The sequence below is a fragment of the Lactuca serriola genome, chromosome 6 (assembly GCF_051521515.1).
Source record: "Lactuca serriola cultivar US96UC23 chromosome 6, Lser_US96UC23_V15, whole genome shotgun sequence".
Taxonomy (NCBI): domain Eukaryota; kingdom Viridiplantae; phylum Streptophyta; class Magnoliopsida; order Asterales; family Asteraceae; genus Lactuca; species Lactuca serriola.
The window spans coordinates 23662814-23688048 of NC_136413.1; the positions used below are offsets into that span (position 1 = coordinate 23662814).

The window sequence follows — 25235 nt, forward strand, 5'->3', positions numbered from 1 at the left end:
TATATATATATATATATTAGTGTTGTAAAAATCCCGACTAGGTCCCGATTAATCTCCGATTAATCCCTAGGCGCTACTCGACCAATTAGAGGACGCCTAGCGATTAATCCTTGCATATACAATGAGTGAAGCAGTAGAACTCGATGAAATTTTAACACTTTGAAGAAGTTATATCTCAATAGAAACTATTTATGGTATGATTAGTCTTTTATTAATGATAATAACCTATTTTGTTATGATACTAGTGGTATTTATGAACTTTTATATGATATTAGTCATATTTAATTGTTTAAAATTCAACAAACTAGCAATTAATGATCCCCGATTAATCTCCGCCTAGTCGATTAATCTCTTAACCCCAATCCACCGACTAGCTAACGTTAAGCGATTTTTACAACTTTGATATATATATATATATATATATATATATATATATATATATATATATATATATATATATATATATATATATATAGAGAGAGAGAGAGAGAGAGAGTTAAGTTTAAGTAGGGATTACTAATTTTTTTAGGATCAATATGATCACTTTTTCAACCTTCATTTTAAAATTTATTTTCTATAGAAAAAAATATCTAAAATACGTAAATTCAACATTTTTTAAGTTTTTTCCAAATTGATATTCGAAAAAAAAATCTACAAAAAATACGCAACATATGCATATTTAAAAAAATAAAAAAAACTCATTTTTTCGAAAAATAAATTCAACAAATAACTTTATATATTAACATATTAGACAATTAAGACATTATAAAAAAATATCAAGAAAATTTTAAAACAAATGTGCATATATACACAAACTCAAATGTGCATGATTTTACAACATTTGTTTTAAAGTTTATCTTATATCGAAAAAAAATAACTAAAAGTATTCAAATTCATCATTTATTAGCCTCTTTTGAATATTACGTTAAATGTGCACTTTATGTACATAACACAAAATGAAAATATACATATATACACATTTACATATATGCACATTAATGTAGAGATGAAAAACATATTAATAAACTAAGACACTGCTATAGAAGATGATTTTTTGATAAACAAATTCAAAACAAACGTTTTTCTACTTATGTGTATATGGTGCATATTTTACGTTATATGCATAAAAAAATCTAATTTGAGTGTGGTTAGAGATTAAAAAGTGATGAATTTACATATTTTTAAATATTTTTTTCGATAGAAATAAGCTGTAAATTTTTTTTTCCAAATAATATGCATTTGATGCGCATGTTACAAATTTTTATTTAAAAGTATCAATATGAAAAAAGGTTAAAAAATGATGAATTTGTATACTTATTTTTTTTGGTATTTGATCACTTCTAAAATGAGGTTTGTAAAGATAATAAGAATGATCTTAAAAAAAATAATTATAAAAAAATAGTTTTTTTTTAACATCTCTCTATTCTAATAAAAGAAATAGTTTTAATTTTTTTTTTTGTCATATGTCACTTTAATACAACTTCTAATTAATATTATGACACATGTCATTGATATATATTTGGTAGATCATTTTAAAATTCAAATTTACTTTTTCTAATTATATGTTTAAATTTTATGTTATAATAACTTTAAAATTTTGATATATCTCTTAATTAATAATTTATTTAAAATTATTTATTTAAAATAATTGATTAATAATGATGAAAGTTTACTAAATTTTATAACCATATTTCTAATAATAAATAAATAAATAAGATAGTGTGATATTATGTGGGCCATTTTTGTCTATATGGAGTTGCAACTGGACTTTCAAATTTAGCTTTGATATTGCAGAGGATTTACAAGAAGCTTGAAAGGGGCTTGCAACGTATTCCAATCAAAGACGACGGGACTTGAGCCTTCTGGAAAAGTGGTGCCCCTCTCTCCCTTATCCATCGGTCCACCCATGAAGCGACTCTCTTACCCTTCTACCTTTCATATTAAATACCTCTTCTTTCAACTTCCTAGAACTCCCACTTCCTTCAAATCTCTCTTTCTACATCCTTGTCTATTTTATTTATGTTAGCCTTTTAGAGTCGTTGAGTGTGTAATTTAATATACAGCAAGCTTCAGGAAATTTTACTTACAACGCCAACTTTACACGATGCAACATAATAGGGGGTGTCGACGAGAAGTGTTGGGGAAAAGCTGGTGATTTAGAAAAGAAAGAATATATTGAGAACTAGTATGTCGGGATCTCATTTCAAAAACGAGAAGAGATGTAAGGAACATAGTTATAACTATGCATGCCCACTCTCTTCTCGACAAATGGAGTCTTTGGTTGCCTTATGTGACACATTATTACCATCAATTAAAGTTTCTAAAGATCATGTTGATGGTTCACTTGTCAAACTTTACCAGACTTCAGCTTCCATGACTGGAACTCCAAATCAAGTGAACTTCTTATAATCTCTTTATGAATTACGATAATTCAATTAGTTTAGTAAATTTTGCTAACGTTGTTTTATGGCAATCGTAGGTTGCGATGATGATGCTATTGAAGACAGAGCACCCCAAGCAGATCTTGATTCGGTTGACCTTATGGTTCTTATCAACAGCAATCGGAACGTTGATTCTTTGCGGAAGGGAAAGTTTGTCAAATAACTTTCCTTACATACAAAAATTCTCTAGGGTTTCAACCAAGAAAAGAGAAAAAATATTGTATTCATGGTCTCTCAGTTACTTTTTACTCCTGAGAATGTTTTCCCGTGCCCTCAAATTCGTCGTTCCATTGGCTTTCTTCACTCAGGCAAGTCACTTTTCTTCAAATTAATCTCAGATTTACTTATGATGTGATATGATAACTTAGTATGTCAAAGAATAAAAGGTGCCGTATTTTTAGACTTTTCAAGTATTTTAATAAAATTTTGAATATAAAATGTATCAACATGCATTAATTAACTAACCTTTTTAGTTACGAAATAGAAAATACTTATATCTCACTTTCTAATACGGTATATAATTAAACTTATGGTGTTACATATCAACCTAACCGTCGTTGTAAAACGAACTTACCTTATATATAGGGTCTAAGCACAACCTTTTTTATCACCAAACATGGATTAAAAACGCAAATATTTCTGTTGCCGGTTTAATCGTTAATTACCAAACAAGGCATATTTTTCCATGCATCCGTCCAAGATCGGTTGCTACTTGTACGAGCCATCGGGGACCGAAAGTCATATATAATTATAATTATCAACTGTTTATATATTAAATTTACTTTTTGTTTAGTATAATAAAATATATAAAAACTTATGAATTATAACAAATTTTGTATACTAAATTATCTGTTACAAAGAATTACTAAAATTACATCATTTAAATACTTTTAGACACACAAGTCGTATTAAAGATCACAAAAATATATATTGTCTTATATTGGAATAAGAACCAAATAAAATAATCAATATATATATATATATATATATATATATATATATATATATATATATATATATATATATATATATATATATATATATATATATATATAGGTTCAAATGTTTTCACTATCTATTGTGTGCCTGTATGACTGATTCTGGACCAATCATTTTAGTTATTTTAAGAAAATAATTAATGCTTATTAAATGTTGAAGATGTAATTAATACATATTATATCTTCAACATGTAATATGCATTAATTACTTTCTTAAAATAACTAAAATGATTGGTCCAGAATCAGTCATACATGCACACAATAAATACTGAAAACAAAATAACATAACCCTATATATATATATATATATATATATATATATATATATATATATATATATATATATATATATATATATATATATATATATATATATATATATATATATATATATACTTCCTTCTTTCTATCTTTTTCTTCTTAGAAAAGACAATATATCATTTCTGGTGCATGGTGTTTTTAATGGTCGTTCCTCCCTCTCCCCACAAAGTTGTACTTTGGAATTTGTTGATATTCCTAATGATGTGGTAGGTTGTTCAAATTATTTATTAAAGAAAAAATATATTTTATTTTTTCCTTTTTATTTATTGTTACAATTTTAAATGTGTACAAGGATATATATATATATATATATATATATATATATATATATATATATATATATATATATATATATAGAGAGAGAGAGAGAGAGAGAGAGAGGAGGGTTCAATTGAAAAAAAAATGTTGATAACGAAGAAATAAATCTGGGCCACTCATTTCAAATTTGCCGTTTAAGCGCTCCAGCGTACCAGGCCGATGGAACAGATCATATTTATTTATGAAAACGTATGAAGAAATGTATTCATATATGAATACGTGTATTCATATATAAATACGTATAAAAGAAGTGATTATTCATATATGAATATAACGGCGGCGGATGGTGACGGAGGTGGCGGTTGTTGATGGTGGTTGTTTGTGGTGGTGGCGGAGATGACGGTGGTGGTTGGTGGTGATGGTGGTGGTGGTTGGTGGCGGAAGGGAGGTGGTGTATTCATATATGAATACATTTATATTTATATTCATATATGAATATTACTCATCTTCCGTCATCCGGTACAACGGAGCGTTTTGCGGCAGAAAATGAATGATTGGCTGAGAATGCTTCCTTAATTCTCAACATGTTTTATTTTCTCAATTGAACCTGCCTATATATTGAGACTATTATATTTTGTGACACATAGGGATGCAATACGAACTTGATTGGATTGATAGAATCGGACCATGCAAGTCATATGGAGATAAGAAAATCATTAGTGGGTGGTTTCGTTTAGAGTCTTCTTTTGAAGGTAGAGAAACCTATCAAGTTATAATGATAGGTTATGCATTCAAAAGTATGGAGCCAAGGATAATCTAGAAGACATGGTGAAAAGGACATTGCCAGAGAGAAGCTTAAGCTATGCTTAGACTTGGTTGATGTTCGCAGGTGGTAAGCCCTTCGACGCTTGATGGCAGAAAGGAAGACGAAGTTCTTGTTTAAGGTGGAGTTCAGAGGATGTTCAAGTCAAGGTGGAGATTTTTAAATGTGAGTTTAGCATTTAGAGCATTCTCATGGAGCATTTAAGTTCAATGGATCACTTGGAACTCAATGGAGCACTTGGGGTTCATGAAGCATGTAACAAAGGAACATATCATTTGAGAAGTGAATGGATCATCTGACAAAGGAATAGATCAAGTGCCAAAAGAACTGATAATCTAAAAGGGGGTTTAGAGCACCTAGAAGAGGTTTGAAGTACTTAAGAGTGGAATGTAGCAACTTGATGCACCATTACACCATTTGATTTGGTGTTGGCCTAACAAGAAAGCATTTTACGCTATTAGGAAAGCATGTTTCTCCATTGACATACATGTAGCACCACTTTGGAACGTGTTGCGCCATTTTGGATTATGTTGCGCCACTCTGGCAGATATTGAACCAAAGTAGAAGAAGTTGCGCGAACCTGGAGGACCTTGTGCCTCATTGGAAGGAAGTTGCACCACTTAGAAGGAAGTTGCGCCAAGCTTGAAGGATCTTGTGTCATCCTTGCACAAGATGGGTCATCATCATGCAAGATGTGCATTTTGGTTCCTTGATGAAGCATGTTATCCCTGATGAGCCACGTATTCTATGAAGTCCTCTATGACACTTAAGATTGTTTAAGGATGCTTAGAAGTTGGTGATGCTCAAGGAATACACCATGTTGTGCCACCATGATGTATGTAGGTCCACTAGTGTTCATGATGCGCCATATGTTCATCATGATGCTCCAATATGGCTCATGGTGCTCCATCATGTGCATTGTTGATGCTCATGTGTTGTATGTCATATATAAATGTTCGAGAAGCTATACATGGTGGACTGTGATTGGTTGGCACCATTTACGGGCTTATGGGCCAATGGGCTTGGCCCATTAGGGTTTAAGGTCTGCTCATTTCAGTATAAACAGGGATGCATGCTAAGTCATTTGAAGAGTCTTTTGTATCCTCAGTGAGTAGGATGAATATTTATTGGTTGTACTTGTAATCTCTGTTTGAGAACTTTGTGAATAAAGAATACTCCCCTTCTGCCCATGGACGTAGGTTACCTTGACCGAACCACGTAAATATTGTGTCTTTTGCACTTTTAGTTTCATGTGTTATTTTCATTACTTCCTATCAAAGGTCATCAGAACTTGACAAATGGCATCCGATTTGTTCAGAGTCTTGACAAGTATCATTTTTTTTCTTAACATTTACAATGGTCCAGAAAGTGATCAAAAAGGTAGAGATTATATGCTTGTTGGGTCCTTACACTATCAATCTTCTTCTTCTTCTTCTTCTTCTTCTTTAACGGTCACTAAATCACCCAAAATGAGCTCAAGAGCTTGAAAGGAGGCTATGGTTTTGATCTAAGCACAAAGAGGAGTGATTGAGGTTGAGGGTGCACAAACCCTAGCCATCACATCCTTTAAATAGGGCCTTAAGCCCGAAAAAATAGGGTTAAAGCCTAGAACGTCGCCACATTGTGGCTTCTTAAAATATTTGTGAACCAAAAGTGGTTGTCACGTTGTGGTGATCTTCCCTAACACGTCATGGCCACCAACTTCCACAAGATTTAAGCACCAAAATTTATACCTAAAAATCGAGTGTTACAACTCTCCCCCACTTGATTTGTCCTAGAAATCCGTTATTGCAAATAGATCGGGATACTACACGATCGTCTCCTCCTGGGGTTCTTAAGTCTATTCGGAACCCTTCCGGTTCTACCATTGCACCTTAAACAAACCCACTACATAGTTGTGCAAGGTCTTCATCTTCCTGTCGAAAATGACAATCAGTTATCCTATATAATTCAGACGCTCATCAGCTTGAATGTCATCCAAATGTATCATTGAGGAATCATCAACTAAACACTTCCGCATCTGAGAAACTTGAAAAGTGATGTGGATCTGACTAAGCTCCATATGAAGATCTAACCGATAAGCAACCTTGCCCACCCGGACAATAACGTTGAAACGACTAATGTATCTGGGGCCCAACTTGCCCCGTTTCCGGAATTAGATGACACTTTTCCATGGTGACACATTTAGCACCACGAAATCTCCAACTTGAAACTCAAGATTAGAACGATGTCGGTCAGCATAACTCTTTCGTCTGCTCTGCACGGTTCGTAGTCTCCCGGACACTTGTTGTATCAACTCCGTGGTTTTATAATTAAAATAAATAATATTATACTATTATTTTGTCATCTATTCCTATCGCCTAATTGAAATAAAAGTTATTATGCATTAATTTGTTCCTAAGCCTAAAAAAAAGAACAAAAGATTTTCAATTTGTATGCTTCAGCATTTTGAATTACTTTTATATAATTTATTAAGTTGTAAACCAAAATATCATTATCAAAATAAGATATAGTTTGGGTTTCAAAAATTGAACCAGATTTGATATTGTTACCAAAATAAATGGAATTTGATTGTAGTTTTCAAATAATAATTCCAGATTTTTTTGATATAATTTTGGCAATACAATTAATATTTCCGGATTTTTATATATTTTTTGGAAATTATAAGAATTATTTAGATGTATGACACATGCAATGTAGCATGGTAAAATAAGGACATATGGCATAATTGAGTTTTGTTTATAAGGAAAGGTAGAAATAAATTTATTACGTTGTAAACCAAAATATCATTATCAAAATAGAATAAAATTTGTGTTTCAAAATTTTAACCGGATTTGATATTGTTACCAAAATAAGTGGAATTTGATTGTAATTTCCAAATAATAATTCTGGTTTTTTTTTATATAATTTTAGCATTAAAATTAATTAATTAATTACAATTAATATTTCCGAATTTTTATATAATTTTTGAAAATTATGAGAATTATTTAGAAGTATGACACTTAGCAATGTAAATGGTAAAATAAAGACATATGACATAATTAAGTTAAGACATATGACATAATTAAGTTTTGTTTATTAGAAAAAATAAAATACATTTTTCTATTTTGACAACTCAGAATGAATAGTTTTTTTTTTTTTTTTTTTTTTGCTAGAAACGAGGTCAAATGGTATCAAAATAAATTTAGAATGACTTATATAAACGCCAAAATAAATTCATACATAAGCCACACAAAATAAACTTAGTCCGATCTATTTTAAGTCTTTAACACTATCTTTGAATTTTGTATACTATTTGCAGGTAAATGAAAAGAATGAAAACCCTTCTTGGAAAGCCTTGAATTATTGTGGACCTGATCCTTATTTGATTCAACCCATCCATCATAATCTCAACACAGAAAACATTTTTGGCCCGCTTTACAAAGGCGTTATCTACCTGAATAAACCCATACGAGTCGTTGCAGAAGCCCTGCAGAGATCGAGACTAGGCATCTCAGTTCCCCGTCACCCAGCCAGATTCTACAAGAATCCCAAACTTCCATCAATGATCATCAAATGTGATGCAGTAGTAGTTGGCTCAGGCTCCGGCGGTGGTGTAGTTGCCGGCATTTTGTCTAAAGCCGGCTACAAAGTTCTTGTATTGGAGAAAGGGAACTATAATGCAAGAAGTAATCTTTCTCTTCTTGAAGGTCCATCCATGGAAGAGATGTACCTTGGAAAAGGATTGTTAGCTACAAGCAACATGGAAGCTGTGATACTTGCTGGCTCCACAGTAGGTGGAGGCTCATCGATTAACTGGTCGGCATCGATCAAAACCCCACAACATGTACTGAAAGAATGGTCGGAATGTTATGAGTTAGAGTTGTTTCAAAGTAGACTATATGAAGAAGCCATGAGTGTTGTGTGCGAGAGGATGAGTGTTCAATCTAAAGTGGAAGACGAAGGATTCAATAACATGGTTTTAAGGAAAGGATGCGAAGAATTAGGTTATCCAATAAATAATATCCCTAGAAACTCACCACCCAATCACTACTGTGGGTGGTGCTGCTTTGGCTGCAAAGATGGAAGAAAGAAAGGTACCTCTGAGACATGGCTCGTGGACTTGGTGGAATCCGGTAATGGTGCAATTCTACCCGGATGTGAGGCTCTAAAAGTTGTGCATGATCAAAAGAAAGGAAGGTATAGGAGAACAGCCAAAGGGGTCATCTTCGAGTTCCTAAACCAAGACGGATCTAGAGAAATTTGTTTGGTCGAGTCAAAAGTAACCATTGTCGCATGTGGGGCTATGTGTACCCCACAACTCCTTAAGAGAAGCGGGTTGAAGAATCCCAACATCGGCAAGAACTTACATATTCATCCTGTGGCAATGGCATGGGGTCACTTCCCTTCAGAGAGGTGGCCGGAAGTCGAAAAAAAAAGCTACGAAGGAGGAATAATGAGTGTCATGTCCACCGTGGTTGCAGACTTCAAGGGGTCAGGATACGGTGCTATCATACAAACACCATCACTGCATCCTGGTATGTTCTCGGCACTAATGCCTTGGGTTTCAGGTTGGGACTTCAAGACACGGATATCTAAGTTCTCAAGAACAGCCCATATATTTGCATTGGCAAGAGACAAGGGTTCCGGGGAAATAGGATCGAAGACTTCGATTACTTACCAGATGGAAATCACAGACGAAGAGAACCTGAAGAGAGGACTAGAGAAATCACTAAGGATACTTGCAGCTGCTGGAGCGGAAGAGATAGGAACCCAACACAACAAAGGGAGAACAATGCATGTCAAGAATGCGAGTTATCATGAGTTCGAAAGGTTTGTGAGAGAGGAAAGCTCAAGGGTGTTGAGTGATCTATCAACACCTCTATGTTCGGCACATCAAATGGGGAGTTGTCGAATGGGTGTTGAAGCAAAAGGGTCTGCTGTGAATCCAATGGGAGAGACATGGGAGGTGGAAGGGCTATATGTTGCTGATACGAGCGTTTTCCCAACAGCATTGGGTGTGAATCCAATGGTCACAGTCCAGGCTATTGCTTATTGCACCGCTCAGTCTGCTCTGAGTCACTTAGAAGAATGAAGGATACGGGATACCCTATGTTATGTTAAAATAAAGTTAATAATTTAACAGTTTGGTTTGTGACTAAATGCTATAAGTAATGTGATTTGGATATAAGATGTATAATAAGAGTTTGTCGGTCAATAAATCTATTACGACAATATTCTCAAAGTATTGTTATATAATGTGTTAAACGGTTAATTGCGGTTGGAAGTTTACCTAGAAGAAAATGACGAATTTCTTCTAAACAACTTAAAAGCAACTTTTACATTTATTTTAGAACGAGTCTTCTCATTCAGTTTAAAATTAAGCACATCAGTTGAGAAACATGCTACGATGAGTCTTAAAACTAAATGATTTTTATAGCTTTTAACCTGGATTAAGTTAAACCATTAAAATGAGTAAAATAGAAGGATTGCATAGCGGGGCCAACTTTTCGAAATTATAAAATAAATATTCCGTTCATAAAATAGATTTTGAAATTTTACTTAATTCTGTAAAATTATTTTAGGAGCAGTATTTTCATAAAATATGAATAACATTGTAAATAGTTCATACTCTATGTTAGCATTTAGAGTAGAGATTTTTTTATAGCTTATTAGTCTTTGGGTATAGGTCACACTCTTGATATTAATTTTTTATCATCTCACATGCTATGTTATTCTCTATATGATACCATATTTTTTAGAAAATTCCAATCACACCGCTTTAATTTCCCTGACGTCTTGTTCCTTTTTTTTTTTTTTTTTTCATTTTTCAATTTTTCAGTAATTATACACAAAAAAAAAGTTATAGTTTTATGAAACATACTACAATATAAATAAATTAATCGCCATGAGTATTAAGTGCTTTTAAAAATAAGACTTTTCTTCGTGTCCGATTGATTCGATCTAACTTCATTCATTTTAAACCGTATTTTCTAAATAAAGATACAACTTTATAACATCTTTAATTAATGGACTACTTAGATAGACCATTATTAGAAAGAACATTATGTTCTACATATTGGGCTCCAACACTAGATCTATAATTCATGGGCTTCTCTATAATTTGTATTCCTATTTATTAGTCCTTCGTGCAAATTCAACTGCATTACTACAATGGCTCCATTGTTATTGCAAGGATTTTCCGGTTTTGCAAGTAGTTCGTTTTTTCATAATCTTCTTCGAGGATCTGTTACTATTCTTCTTCATGTTTTGTTTATTGGTTCTTGTGTGAAAAAATTTTGTAGCAAATGATGATGAATCAGAAAGGGATACCGTTGTTGACCATTGTTGAGAACTCCACATATAGCCATGATGTATGTAGCCGGGGCGATACTTCAATTACCTCAAAGGCGTTGAGGCTGACCACCTCAGCCTCCAAACGACATTGAAAGGCCCTTAGCAAATAGCTGAAGTGTAGATTTTTTTTATCGACCATTTAATACCATTGAACAATATAGTTTTCCTTTTTTTAATTTTTTTTTATAATTTAATATATATTAAGTGTTTAATATACTTGTACATGTAACCTTTCAATTTTAAACATATTTCATTTTACCCATTTAATTATAATGGGTTTTTATATATTTTATATTTCTTTACTAATTAATTATTTTTATTAAATAATCAACGACATCTCATCTATAAAATATAAAATTTATGACAATAATATAATATTTTCAATGTTTTTATTTACTTTTATTTTTTTTGAAACTACATAATATTTTTTTATATTTTATGTATATATATATAAATAATGAACCGATATAGTTGTATTTATATGTTTTTATTAAAATATTATTTGGGTTTAAAATTGACTAATCAATGAGAATGTTTTATAAATTATTTTAGATAGGTGAGGGTAATATATATATATATATATATATATATATATATATATATATATATATATATATATATATATATATATATATATCTTCCTTAATAAATGAAAATAATTTTGCCACATGTCACTCTCTCATTAACTTGGACACATGTCAATTTTTGGTATTTTTGATTAAATGTTTTTTCCATTTGTCATTTTCTCATTTTTTTTTTATCTTTTTCTTAATTAACAATCATATTTACACATTCAATTAATAATTGCCTTAATTGAAATCCTCTCTAATAAATGAAAATAATTTTGCCACATGTCACTCTCTCATTAACTTGGACACATGTCATTTTTTGGTATTTTTGATTAAATGTTTTTTTCATTTGTTATTTTCTCATTTTTTTTTATCTTTTCTTAATTAACAATCATATTTACAGCTCAACTAATAATTACCTTAATTGAAAATAACCAATAAATTATAATATTAATATTTCATATAGTATTTAATATGTTTCCTTTTAAATTCAAATTTTAAATTTTAAATTTCAAATTTAAATAAATTTTTGTTTAAACTTTCATATTTGATTTTTTGTTTTTATCAAACCCGTATAACATACAGGTTTCACACCTAGTGTATATATATATATATATATATATATATATATATATATATATGAGAGAGAGAGAGAGAGAGAAAGAGAGAGAGAGAGTTAGATTCAAATGTTTTCAACAAATATTGTGTGTCTAAATGCACCAATGAGAATTCAAGAAATAATAAATAATTAAATAAATCAATAAAGGGTATTTTGGACCTTTTGTACTTTTAATTAAGGAAATCATTTAATTGAAATCCTACAAATATGGAAATAAAGTAAATATATTTGACCTAATAACCTTATATAGCATATCACATACGCCTCCTCCAACGACGATCGTCTGCTCCTATCGTTGACTCCTCAAGCGATCCTCCCCTGCTCGTCGCCGTTAGCCATCTCCTCGCCACCGGTCGGAGATCGTCGCAGCCCACCGCAACACCGGAGCTGTCGATTTTTCCTTCGACCGCACAGGTTCGTGTTTGTTCCTACTATCTGCATTCGTCTTTCTCTGTCTGCTTCCATTCGTGTTTTTTCCCTTGCTGTGGATTTGTGCTTCTGTCGATCTTCATTTTTTCCCTGTTTTCTGTATCTGTTAGATTAATTTTTTGGTTCTCTGAATTTTCAATCGATATTTATACTGAATTGAATTGGAACTCAAAAAATCGTATACTGAATTGATTCCATATATAAAATGTAGAGATTAAAATCTAATATGTTAAGATTTGTATTTCATGTTTCTCTTTTTTTGACAAAGGAGTTGTCGATTTTTTGGTATTTGTTTTCTGGTTCATGATATGAATTTTCCTTGTTGTCGATTTTTTTGATTTGAAGTTGAATGTGAAATGAGAACTGATTTTGAATGAGATACCTTTGAATGTGTAGTTTACCTTTGAATGTGAAATGAAAACTAATTACAAAGGCCAGTTGTGTATGTGTTTGTTCTTCAATTTTCTATTGAACCTAGATGGTATTCTTAAGATGCTTATATGATAACTGGAACAATATAGTTATAGTTATATTCTATTTGTAGAAATTATAGTTATATAGATGTATTCTGTTAGAATGTTTGAGAATAATTGTCAACAACAAGAAATTATAGTTTATATAGATGTATTATGTTATAATGTTTGAGAATAATTGTCAACAACAAGTACATTATGTCAAAATTTATAGTTTTTATTCTCTTAGAATGGATTGAATTTTTTAATTTTTGAAACTTGATTATGTTTTCTTTGTGTATTTAGGTTTTGAAGAGGCTAACATTGATGTGGAGAAGGAAGAAAACATAGAGAACGAGAGTGTATTATACCAGAATTTGTTATGCTACAATGTATAAAGTGTTGCTAAAAAATAATATTCTATTAGAATAGATTAGTGTTTTTGTTAGATTGTGATGTTTTTTTCTTTTTTCTTTCAGAATGTTGTTATTATTCAATTAATCATAATCATACAATGTAATTATTTGGATATTATTAGTTCAAAAATTGATTTTGTGTACTCTTTTTAGAATGTATTTACTAGTTTATGTTTGACATTTTGTCATTCTGACAGAATATAATCGACGAATATATTTACTAGTTTATGGTTAACATTCTACCATTCTGATAGAATAAAATCGAATTTCTAATTTTGAATTAATTTAAAATATTCAGATTTTTAAAAATAAAGGAATTAATTATCCTTAAAAATCCGAAAATTTACTTTTTTAATATAGGTTAATTGACTAAAATGTCCTTATGCTGAAATTTGTGTGATTATATGGTATATGTTATCCTATTCTACTATCATAGACCCTCAGATCATTACCTTTGATTATATTTTATCCGATGGTCCAGTTCTGTGCATTCTGACACACAATAGTTACTAGAAACAAAATAACCTATATATATATATATATATATATATATATATATATATATATATATATATATATATATATATATATAGTAATCACGTAATATTTACTTTGAGTGATAACTTAAAATAACCATTGAAGTTGTCGTTTATTTATAGGTCAAAATTAATTGAGTAATCACGTAATATTTACTTTGAGTGATAACTTAAAATAACCGTTGGAGATTCTTTTAGGTTACACCAAAATTCATTTTATGAGCTTATCACGTTATCTAACTATTTTTGTTTGACAAGTTTTACTTACTTTTAAATACTAAATGACAGAGTGTAACTAAATGACAGAGTGTAACGTTAATAAGTTAATGCTAAGCCAAAGTGACCAGCAAAAAAAAGTTCTTACAAGTTTGACATTTTAGTTTATTAAACACCACATATTTTTTTTTAGTTATTAGGGAAAACTGCAATAAAGTCCCTATATATTGGTCACATAATCGATTTAGTCTTTATATATTTTTTTTATTCAATTAAGTCTCAAATACCGGTAATCGTATTCAATTTAACCCTTTGACCCGGTCAACAGGTCATTCAACTTTCAAAAATTACATTTTTGGCCCAGATTTCAAATTTTATTACAAATTTGGTATAAAATTTACACTTTTGGCCCATATTTTAAATTTTTTTACATATTTGGTCCAAAATTTACCCTTTTTGCCCAAATTTTAGAATTTTATTATGAATTCATCCTAACTTTAGTTGTTTTTACAACTTTTTTTCTCAAAAAATTGTTTCTAATATGTTTTTTCTTTATAAACTCATATTTATACAAAAAAACATATTTTCACATAAAAATCTTATTTTTTCTATATAAAAACTTTTTTTAAAAAGTTTTTTGTATATAAAATATCTAGTTATAAAAATAAGTTTGGATTATTTGTTCTTTAATCACATTTATATGAAAGTTTAAACTAGTTACATTATATATGAAAGTTTAAAATATATACTATAATAATATTATATTTTATTCATTAGAATTTTTTTTAAGAAAAAAGTTAAACTCATAACTTTGATATATTTTTTATAACTTTTTAATAAATATTTTATCTAAATAAAACATATATATTCATGGCATGTGTCCGATCTAGGTTGTGATTTTTTATTGTCAATCAACCTCTTCTTACTTGGATTATTTATAATCTTGTATTCCCTTTATTTTTTAATGTCTATTATATGGAATATTTGTTGCAATTTATTATCGATAAACATGTTTTTAGGGGAGTGAGAAATGACCAAAAATACAATAGCAATATAAATATATAAAATATTATAACTATCAATAACACAATAGAATACTTTAACTAAAGTTCTAAAGAATTCACACATGAGTTTGGTTAAAAAAATACTCAAAAACATGCTTGAGTTGAGCTTCACAAGGAAAGTATCACAACCTACTTAAAAACATGTTGTCGAAATTTTTTAATAAAATGGTTTTTCTTCTATGAACTACAATTAAGAGCTAACATTATTTGTCCTATAAATGTGATTAAAGAACAAATAAATAATATTAAAATGGGTGTAACTAGTTTTTGACAAACTATAATTTGATAGTATAATTTATGGTTACTTTTAATTTCTTAAATGATTTTTTAAGAGAAATCACAAAAATAATCCAAACCTATTTTTATAAGTAGATATTTCATATACAAAAACTTTTTTAAAAAAAGTTTTTATATAGAAAAAATAAGATTTTTATGTGAAAATATGTTTTTTTGTATAAATATGAGTTTATAAAGAAAAAACATAACTAAAGTTAGGATGAATTCATAATAAAATTTTAAAATTTGGGCAAAAAGGGTAAATTTTGGACCAAATTTGTAAAAAAATTTAAAATTTGGGCCAAAAGTATAAATTTTGGACCAAATTTGTAATAAATTTTGAAATCTGGGCCAAAAATGTAATTTTTAAAAGTTGGATGACCTGTTGACCGGGTCAAAGGGTTAAATTGAATACGATTACCGGTATTTGGGACTTAATTGAATAAAAATATATATAAAGACTAAATCGATTATGAGGCCAATATTTAGGGATTTTATTGTAGTTTTTCATAGTTATTATTCAAAGAACCAAATTTGAATAACATCTCATGGAGTGAGTTTTACATATAAATTGCATAAATATTAAATTTTTGTCAAAATATGATTATAGTATTTATGTAATATAATACAAGTTTTTTGGACGTTGTAATATTCATATGAATACCAAGTAATTATATATGAAATAAAAAACTTAAAATCCCTTTTTTTTCAAAACTCAAAGAAACTTTATATATATATATATATATATATATATATATATATATATATATATATGGATCAAATGATAGCTTTAAAATGTTAGGATCCAAAATTAAATTCATATTTTTCTTCTAAAAATAATTTTTTTAAAAACAAATATAACATTAAGACCATATTTCAAACCTTTCGACGCTTAAGAGAAACATTAAAAGAGATTTACAATAGTTTTTCGTCATATGCATATCACGTATGTGCATATATATGATGTCATATGCATATGAAAAACATATTTTTTTTAAAAAAATAAATAAACATTTTAGATGCAGCTTTTATATATATATATATATATATATATATATATATATATATATGTGTGTGTGTGTGTGTATGTATGTGTGTGTGTCGTGATGTTTCTTTTAGCATATGGTCTATATGTATTGATATGAATATATATATATATATGTATATGCATATGCCAAAAAATACTTTTTCACAAAACTTGTTCACAAAATCTTTTAGTTGCTGGTATAGGAAAAACAAACTTAAAAAAAAAAAAACATCTTTGATGCAGCTTATACATATGTTTCGTGATGTTTTTTTTTTGAGCATATGATCTATATGTATCAATATGCATATATGTATATGCACATTCGTTTTATGGGCTGGTAGCTAGAAATTGAAAGTTGTAGTTTTTATTTTACTACAAAAGTAATGGGCAATGGCAGAGACGCCATTACCGACAATAACCACAATTAGTGGCAACACCAAACATTTGTTGCTAAAGGAATTTGATGGCGATCTATGTGAGTTCTGATCTTGTAACCCTAATCGTTGAATGGTGGTGTACATTCGATGATTGGAGATGTGTGTCGTATAAAATAATTACCGGAAACTTCAATAGTTGCAACACTTATCGTCGCTAATGCTCAAAAAATTAAACCACAAAAGTGTTCCCTCCATCGACTTCCATTTATGCTTTCATTTCTCTCAATATTTTACACCGGTGATTTCATTACTACTTTCAGTGATTAATTTGGGGTTTCACTGATTTCGACCATCGGCTGCCACCAGGAACCACCTCCACTACCGACAAGTTTAATCCATAATCGACGACCTCCACATGTTCTTCTCTTCTCTTTTTTCTCTTTCACTTCTTTCCAGTGAGTTGTCTTTGATGAACACGATTTTGGATGTTTATATATATATATATATATATATATATATATATATATATATATATATATATATATAGAGAGAGAGAGAGAGAGAGTTAGGTTCAAATGTTTTCACTATCTATTGTGTGCATGTATGACTGATTCTGGACCAATCATTTTAGTTATTTTAAGAAATTAATTAATGCATATTAAATGTTGAATATGTAATTAATACCTATTATATCTTCAACATGTAATATGCATTAATTACTTTCTTAAAATAACTAAAATAATTGGTCCAGAATCAGTCATACATGCACACAATATATATATATATATATATATATATATATATATATATATATATGTGTGTGTGTGTGTGTGTGTGTGTAATGTATGTATATATGCGTATAATATGTATTTTTATCTAAGAAAAAAGGAATTGATATATATATATATATATGTGTGTGTGTGTGTGTGTGTATTTATATGTAATGTGGATTGTATGTGTGTGTAATATGTATATAAGTGTGTACAATGTGAATTGTATGTGTGTATATTATGTATTCGTACGTATGAAAATAGGAAATTATGTGTGTATATGTGTATTTGTAGGAAATACGGATTATACATGTGTATAAAGTATGTATTGTTGGAATAGTGTCTAGTGTCATAACTAGTTAATATGACTACCCGTTCATAGAATGGTGCCTTTTGGGTTTCCTTTAATGATCCAAATTGTATTAGAATGTTATGAGAGAGAGAAGATACAAATAGTTTATTAATTGATAATGTGATGGTAAATTAATTAGAAACTAGTTTGGAATTAACTAGAATTAATTTGGAATTAATTTGTATTAATTAAAAATATAGAGACTAAATGTTAATAGTTCATTTATTGAATAAAGGAAGGTTATGGATCCTCTACGGAGGTGGATGAAAATCAGCAAAAGATTATAATTGAGATTTTCGTCCAAGGCTATAGAAGGAAAGGAGGTTTGAATCAGATTATTTAATTATTATTATTAGTTTTCTTTTCAAGTAACCAAAAGCTATAAATACCCTCCCTGACACCTTTCGTCATGCTTTAGATTTCTAGAGTTTATCTTCTCTCATGATTAATTACTTAGTAAATCTCTATTGCTCTAAGGGTTTATCTTCTAGCATCAATAATTTGGAATTATTGGGCGTGAACCATTAGAGACAATCTACTTTGGTTGCTATCTTCTTTGCCATGGTGATTTCTATTTCTACATCAAAGGATCTTCAAGCAAATTGCTTTTGCTAAATGTTAATAGTTTCATTCGTTGTCAAAGTAACAGGTTTATCATTTTGAGTTAATGAATCAATTTTTATAATCTAGAAATCAGAACAATCAACACACAACTCTTCTTTGATTTCACTAATATCATCATAATCATCTTCGATATCAGCACAATCTACTTGATGACTCTGTGTCGATGATTCAATCTTATTAAAAAATTGAGTTTGTTCCTTTTCTCTCAAAGTATCATTCACAATATTCACCAAATCATTAGAATCCAAATATCCATCAACATTTACAATTCCATAAGCATATAAATCATTTGAAACCTGATCAAACATAGAAACTCTACTCTCACAATCATAAGATATTTCATCAACCAATTATTTCTTAAAAGTGATAAATGGCAAAAGTTTCCCATGTTGTTCTTTGGATATGTCCGATGAATGATATAGTGAAGTAAGTTTACCATACAACCTTTTAGCAGTATTATAATAGATATTTTGTTGTTTTACCAACAAGATATTGTCAATTCTTACAACATCCCTATCTAAAGTAACATGTTTCAATTTCGTAATCAAACTTTCTATCCTAGAATTCCTCTCTTCAATCTTATTCTTAACCTCAAACAACCCAAACCTTGTTTTCTCCATGTCACTGCTTAAAGAAATTAACAAATCATTTAAGCAAGCACAATTATCATCTATATTAAATAAAACATAATCATGTGATCTAGAAGGAATATCAAATGATATTAAAAGAATACATACCTTCTCCATTATAGAAGAACGTGAAGATGTTGCCATTAAGTAGTGTCCTTCAACACGATCTACTCCATCACTCCAAGCCTATCTATCACTCTTAGCTTCTCCATTACTCACAACCTCATCAATGCTTAACAATCCATGCTTTGCAAACAAAGCTCCATGTGTGGGATGACACATTTCTTCTTCATCGGAGCCTGATAACCAAATTTGGTATGTGCCTTCTTTCTCCTCTTCACCTTTCTCCATGAGAGAAATATTCTTAGTCTCCACTCTCAGCTCCTCTATCTTCATCGTATAGTAGGCTTCATGCTTGACTTTCTCTTTTTTCTCTTCTTTCTTTTTCAACACAAGGACTTTGGCAAGATGATTCTTACCATTACAATAGTTACAATCATATCCAGAGTCTTCTACTAACTTCTTGTTTGACAAAGATTCGTTCCATGAGTTGAATTTCTTAGTACCATCATAAAATTTTCTTTGATTTCCTGAACCGAGCTTCAATGATTTTTTCTAATAAGTATTGTTTTTGAAATTCTATTTTATTGACTTGTAAAACTTATTTGCATTGTTTTTTTAGTAATAGGCCAGCACTTCGTCATCAGAATTTACAATTACTCCTTCTTTATCATCATCTTCTTCTTCATTCGAACCACCTTCTTTAACATTTGATTTTGATACAAGTGCCAAAGGACCACCAAACACTGTCGTATCTTTATCATCTTTAATCTCCTTGACTTCAGATTAATGTGCTTTGAGAAGGTTATACAGAACTGAAAAAAAAAAATATGAGTCAAAACTCTCATGAGTGTTCATCATCAAATTAAAATTCCTCCATTCCTTCCTTAAACCTTCAATAAAAGTGATGTTAATTAAACTCTAATTCAGTTCTAACAACCTTGTACTATGAGCACTAATAGATCAAATCATTAAAGCGATCATAATACACTTCAATATGAAACTCTAACAACCTTGTACTACGAACACTCATCAATTCCATACATATAATCTACCATACGATCTGCCTATTGATCATAGTATTCTAGAAGAAGCATTGGGGTTTTCATTGAAGATCCAAGCAAATTAACATAGTTCATTATGGTGTTTACGTTCAGATTAGCCATCAAGATAAGAAGAAATAAATTGAAAGAAAGATATGATTGAAATAAATTGAATAAATTGAAATCCTAATTTCAAATTGATTGATCTCAAACAATGTTTCAAGAAAGGTAAATTTCAATTGCGGAAAAGTTGAATTCATAAACAGTTGAAACAACGATTTGTGATTCCCACTTTGATACCACTTGATGAGTTAAGGATTCAATCAAGTAAAGAATTCAGAAATGAAATGAACACTAGATCCAAATAATTATGTTTAAGTTCTGATTTAGTCTGGATGTAGTAAGAGTACAAGTATGAAAAGTATAGAAAAGTGCATACCTAATACTCTAGACTACAACACTATTTATGGGGCTATCACATACTATAAAATCTACAGTGTTTCTTTGACATCAAAGGACCTTTACATAAATATAAATTGAAATACATAGATGTATAGAAGGTGGGTAACCTTAGATATATAGTACAAATTACATATTCAATACAGACACTTCGATATACATACATTACATTCGATATCAAATATCTTCATAAGAGCTTATTCTCTCTGTCTTTCTCTCTCTCTCTCTCTCTCTCTCTCTATATATATATATATATATATATATATATATATATATATATATAGAGAGAGAGAGAGAGAGAGAAAGCGAGAGAGAAAGCTACAAAAATGATCCCTATGGTACGCATTTTTTCTGATGTTTAGTCTAAACCTCAACTTTTTTGGTTCTGTGGTCCTTTTGAGCTAGATTTGTTGAAGATTTGGTCCCTCGATAAACTAAAATGACTTTCATAGCCTTGGGGTTTTTATTTTCTGTTTTTGTTTATTTTTTAATCTAATACTTATTTATTTATTTAAACAATTAAAAATTAAGAGGGGACATCCCCCTCTCTCTCTTTCTCTCTTGATTTTGTGTGTTTACTATGTGAAAAATATTCTCTACAGGTAACCTTCGTCTGTGAACACATCCACCACAATGCTCCTGTCCCAAATCCACCATAATGCTCTCGAACTTGAAATCCACCTACAATCTCTCACCCGCCGGAACAGTCACTGGAGTCGGAGAAGATGAGGTCGGAGAACTAACAAGTTCTGGAACCAACTAAGACTGAATCGATGTGGGAAGAGTAGTTTGCTTTATGACTTCACTCTAAATTCCTGCTCCTCACTTTTTGTGCTTAATCTTGAATCGGGGAGTAATGAGATTTCTAGATCGGTAGACTGATTCCCCTGCTCCATTCATTGTGTCACACCGCAAAAGCATAACAGTGGAAACGTTCGGGAGTGGAGGACGTCATTTACAGTATCATAACAATGCAAAATAGTAAACAAACAACAACATCATCCATTTCATTAATAGTATAAATTAATACAAGTGTGTTCTATGATAGTAAAAAGACATCAAAACAAGTAATCAAAATAAAAGACAAGTCTTGAACATGTTCCGTCTTCTCAAAAACCTGGTCGATTGTACCTGTCTACCGGTGACCTGAGAATACAAGTTATTTTGAAAGAGTTTATTAGCTTTAAAGCTGGTGAGTTCATAAGCATTTAGTGTCAATGTTTGTATAAGTTTGATGAAAACGTTTCTAAATGTTCAATGCAAATATTTGTAGTAAATGTTTGTAATAAATGTTTGTAACTTCTACAAAATCCTATATTTTCTACTAAACGTAGCCTTCTACCAAGGCATCAAATGTTCTGTATATTTGTTTCGTGTAAGAGTGTGCATTTTCCCAAGTGTGACTATCATTAACCAAAAATATAGTTTTACATTACCGTTTATGTGAGAAGATCACAATGTGAATGCAATGGGGAAATAATAAAGTACTGTAGTGTTGTATTATAGTAACTACTGTTGTACCAACTACCTTAAACCAACTGTTATTTAAGGTATAATGTGATATGATTGCTCCATACTATCGACTAACAACACGGCGATGAAAGACGTTGGAAGAAATGACATTTGGCACCCGTAGACTTGCAAGTCCCACTGTAGCGAACAACAAGGTGTAGGATACTCAATCTAGTATAAATCTATACACAAATTCATGCTCTCTCTCTCTCTCTAGGAGATTCTAGATACAAAACGAGCCATGAATGGTGTGATGGGTTTTGGTCATAAGAACATCCTATGTGCTCATACAAACCCTAATGCTTGGATCTAGGTTTCTCTATTGTACATGCAAGTTATCCAAGACTATAAACCCTAGATCTAGCATATGATAATCAAGATAACATATAAATAAGGGTTTAAATCATACCTTGATTGTTATGTAGCAATAACAATCTCAAATCCTTCTTGTATTGACTTTAGAAAGCTTAGAGTCACAAATGTCACTCCTCTAATGGTTCACAAACACCAAGAGCAAGAGGATGAAGAGGAGAAGAGAAGGAGGTTGCCCAAAACGTGTGGAAACCCTAGAAAGAAGCTTGTCCACGTTTTTGGGGCATAAGGGCTCTATATATAGTGAGGCTATTAGGGTTATCTAACAAGGAAACCCTAATTTGGATGCTTAAGCCCTAAGCAACCCATGGACTCCTTTCCTTAAAGGCCTTGGACGATTTCTAATGGGTTTCCCCGTAGAATTCGTCCAACCTTATAATATAAGGCAATCCATAGCCCAATTGCAATTATCTTATAATTACAATTACAGTCCCTTAAGTTTAATTAATCTCTTTTAGCCACAAACTTAATTCTTATTAATTCTTGACTAATATTAATTAAACAATATGATTTCTCCTTTAATATATTATTCTCATAATATATTAATAAATCATATTTAATCCTTTCTCTCCATAATTCATCCTATCAAGTTGCTTTGGTGAAGGCAACCCAAAAGGACCATGCACCATCGGGTCAAGTACATACCAAAATAGTTATGGACTTAGACACTAATCCAACAGTCTCCCACTTGGATAAGTCTAATAACTATTATGCATATGACTTCAGATCCTGATCTGCAATAGTAGCTTTCCAAAGCCGCTGTCAACTATGATCTTATCAGATACGCATGTCCTTTAGATAAGGGATCATATATTCCTCCATTCTAGATATCGTAAGAAATGATTTCTAATCATTCTCTCTGTACTATTTCTCGACTTCCGATTTATGACGACTAACTAATTGAACAAATCAAATTAGCCCTAGCCCGGCCGAGTATTTACGTTTGTCATCACTAAATCATCAAAGGGCCCAAATATATCGGTTTTATCCTACTTTGGATATAAGGAACGGATAAACAAATGCTCGCTTGCACTCACTCACCGAATCACACACAACAATATGTTTTATAACACCAAGTTACTGGTGCGTTTACATATTATCAATGTGCAACCGATTTTCAAGATACAACTCACACATCTCGGTTTCAAGAATATAAGATGTTATTGTCTCACCAATCACTTGTGATACAATTCATGGAGTGATCCAAGTGAGCGTGGGTTTATTCCAATGCTCAAATCATATTCATAAGCACTCCTGAATGTTGCAGCAAACTTTTTCTTATGTCTAATACTCTTTAGACAATCCACACACCAATTCACGATAGTCTTCATTCATACCTACTTCCAACATATGAACGACTGTGGCCCGTTCGAATAATTTGACTGTTCTAAACCAATTAAATTATTCAGGAAGTCAAAACATGCAAAGTGAAACACAAGAATAATACTAATCCCATATGGCCTCAACCTTTGAGCATAAATAAAACACCTTTTATTTATCACCATATCGATTACTCATTATTTGTTGTTTCGGGTAATCAACTTCTTACTTGAATTATTATAACACTTGTCCCATGCTCTTAGCATGCACACAATGTTTACCTATGGTTCTTACTTTGTGAAATAGATCAAATGAACACATTTCCAATCATACTCATTTCACAACTCCCAATCCTTTTCACAAGTGAAAGAATATCAAATTCTTGCCACTTATGGAATATGCTAGATTCTAACATTTTATGCAATGATCCTTTTGTAATGTCACTGCACTAAAGTCACAATGATTGTTGCCAATGAAATTACAAAGTCCTATATCAGAGATTGTTACAATACAATTCCTTATATATGATGTCTCTCACTCAAAGTACATTCCTTTGAACAACCTTTTGCATAAAATTTCTAATCTAGACATTGATTCTCAATATCCTACTCCCAATATGGAAACCTTTCCATACTTACCATATGATAACTCATTCTCAATAGAATCTTATCTATTTATAATAATGTCGATATGGTCCATCCAATACTATACTTCCAACTACTCACAAGCGACCAATCCTAGGCGAACTTTGGATTGTCCTTTGATAGTTGTTTAATTATCTTAGTCAAAACCGATTCTTGTCCTTTTTCCCTCTAAATGCTCTAGACATTTGGAAAATTTTAGAGTGGTCAAATATTATAGCATTTGCAATCGATCCTATACCCGAAGCGTATGGGACACGATGCATAATGTCTTACATAAAGATTTGATACTTTA

General features: G+C 30.6%; 1 protein-coding gene across 1 annotated transcript; it reads left to right on the top strand.

Moving 5' to 3' along the window:
- The first annotated feature begins 1799 nt into the window (after window positions 1–1799).
- Window positions 1800–10065, top strand: LOC145058333 (Long-chain fatty alcohol dehydrogenase family protein). The gene is given in 4 exon segments (XM_079006252.1): window positions 1800–2394; window positions 2480–2749; window positions 8143–9892; window positions 9895–10065. Coding segments are annotated over 4 exon segments (2277 nt in total). The 5' UTR covers window positions 1800–2187; the 3' UTR covers window positions 9945–10065.
- The last annotated feature ends 15170 nt before the right edge of the window (window positions 10066–25235 follow it).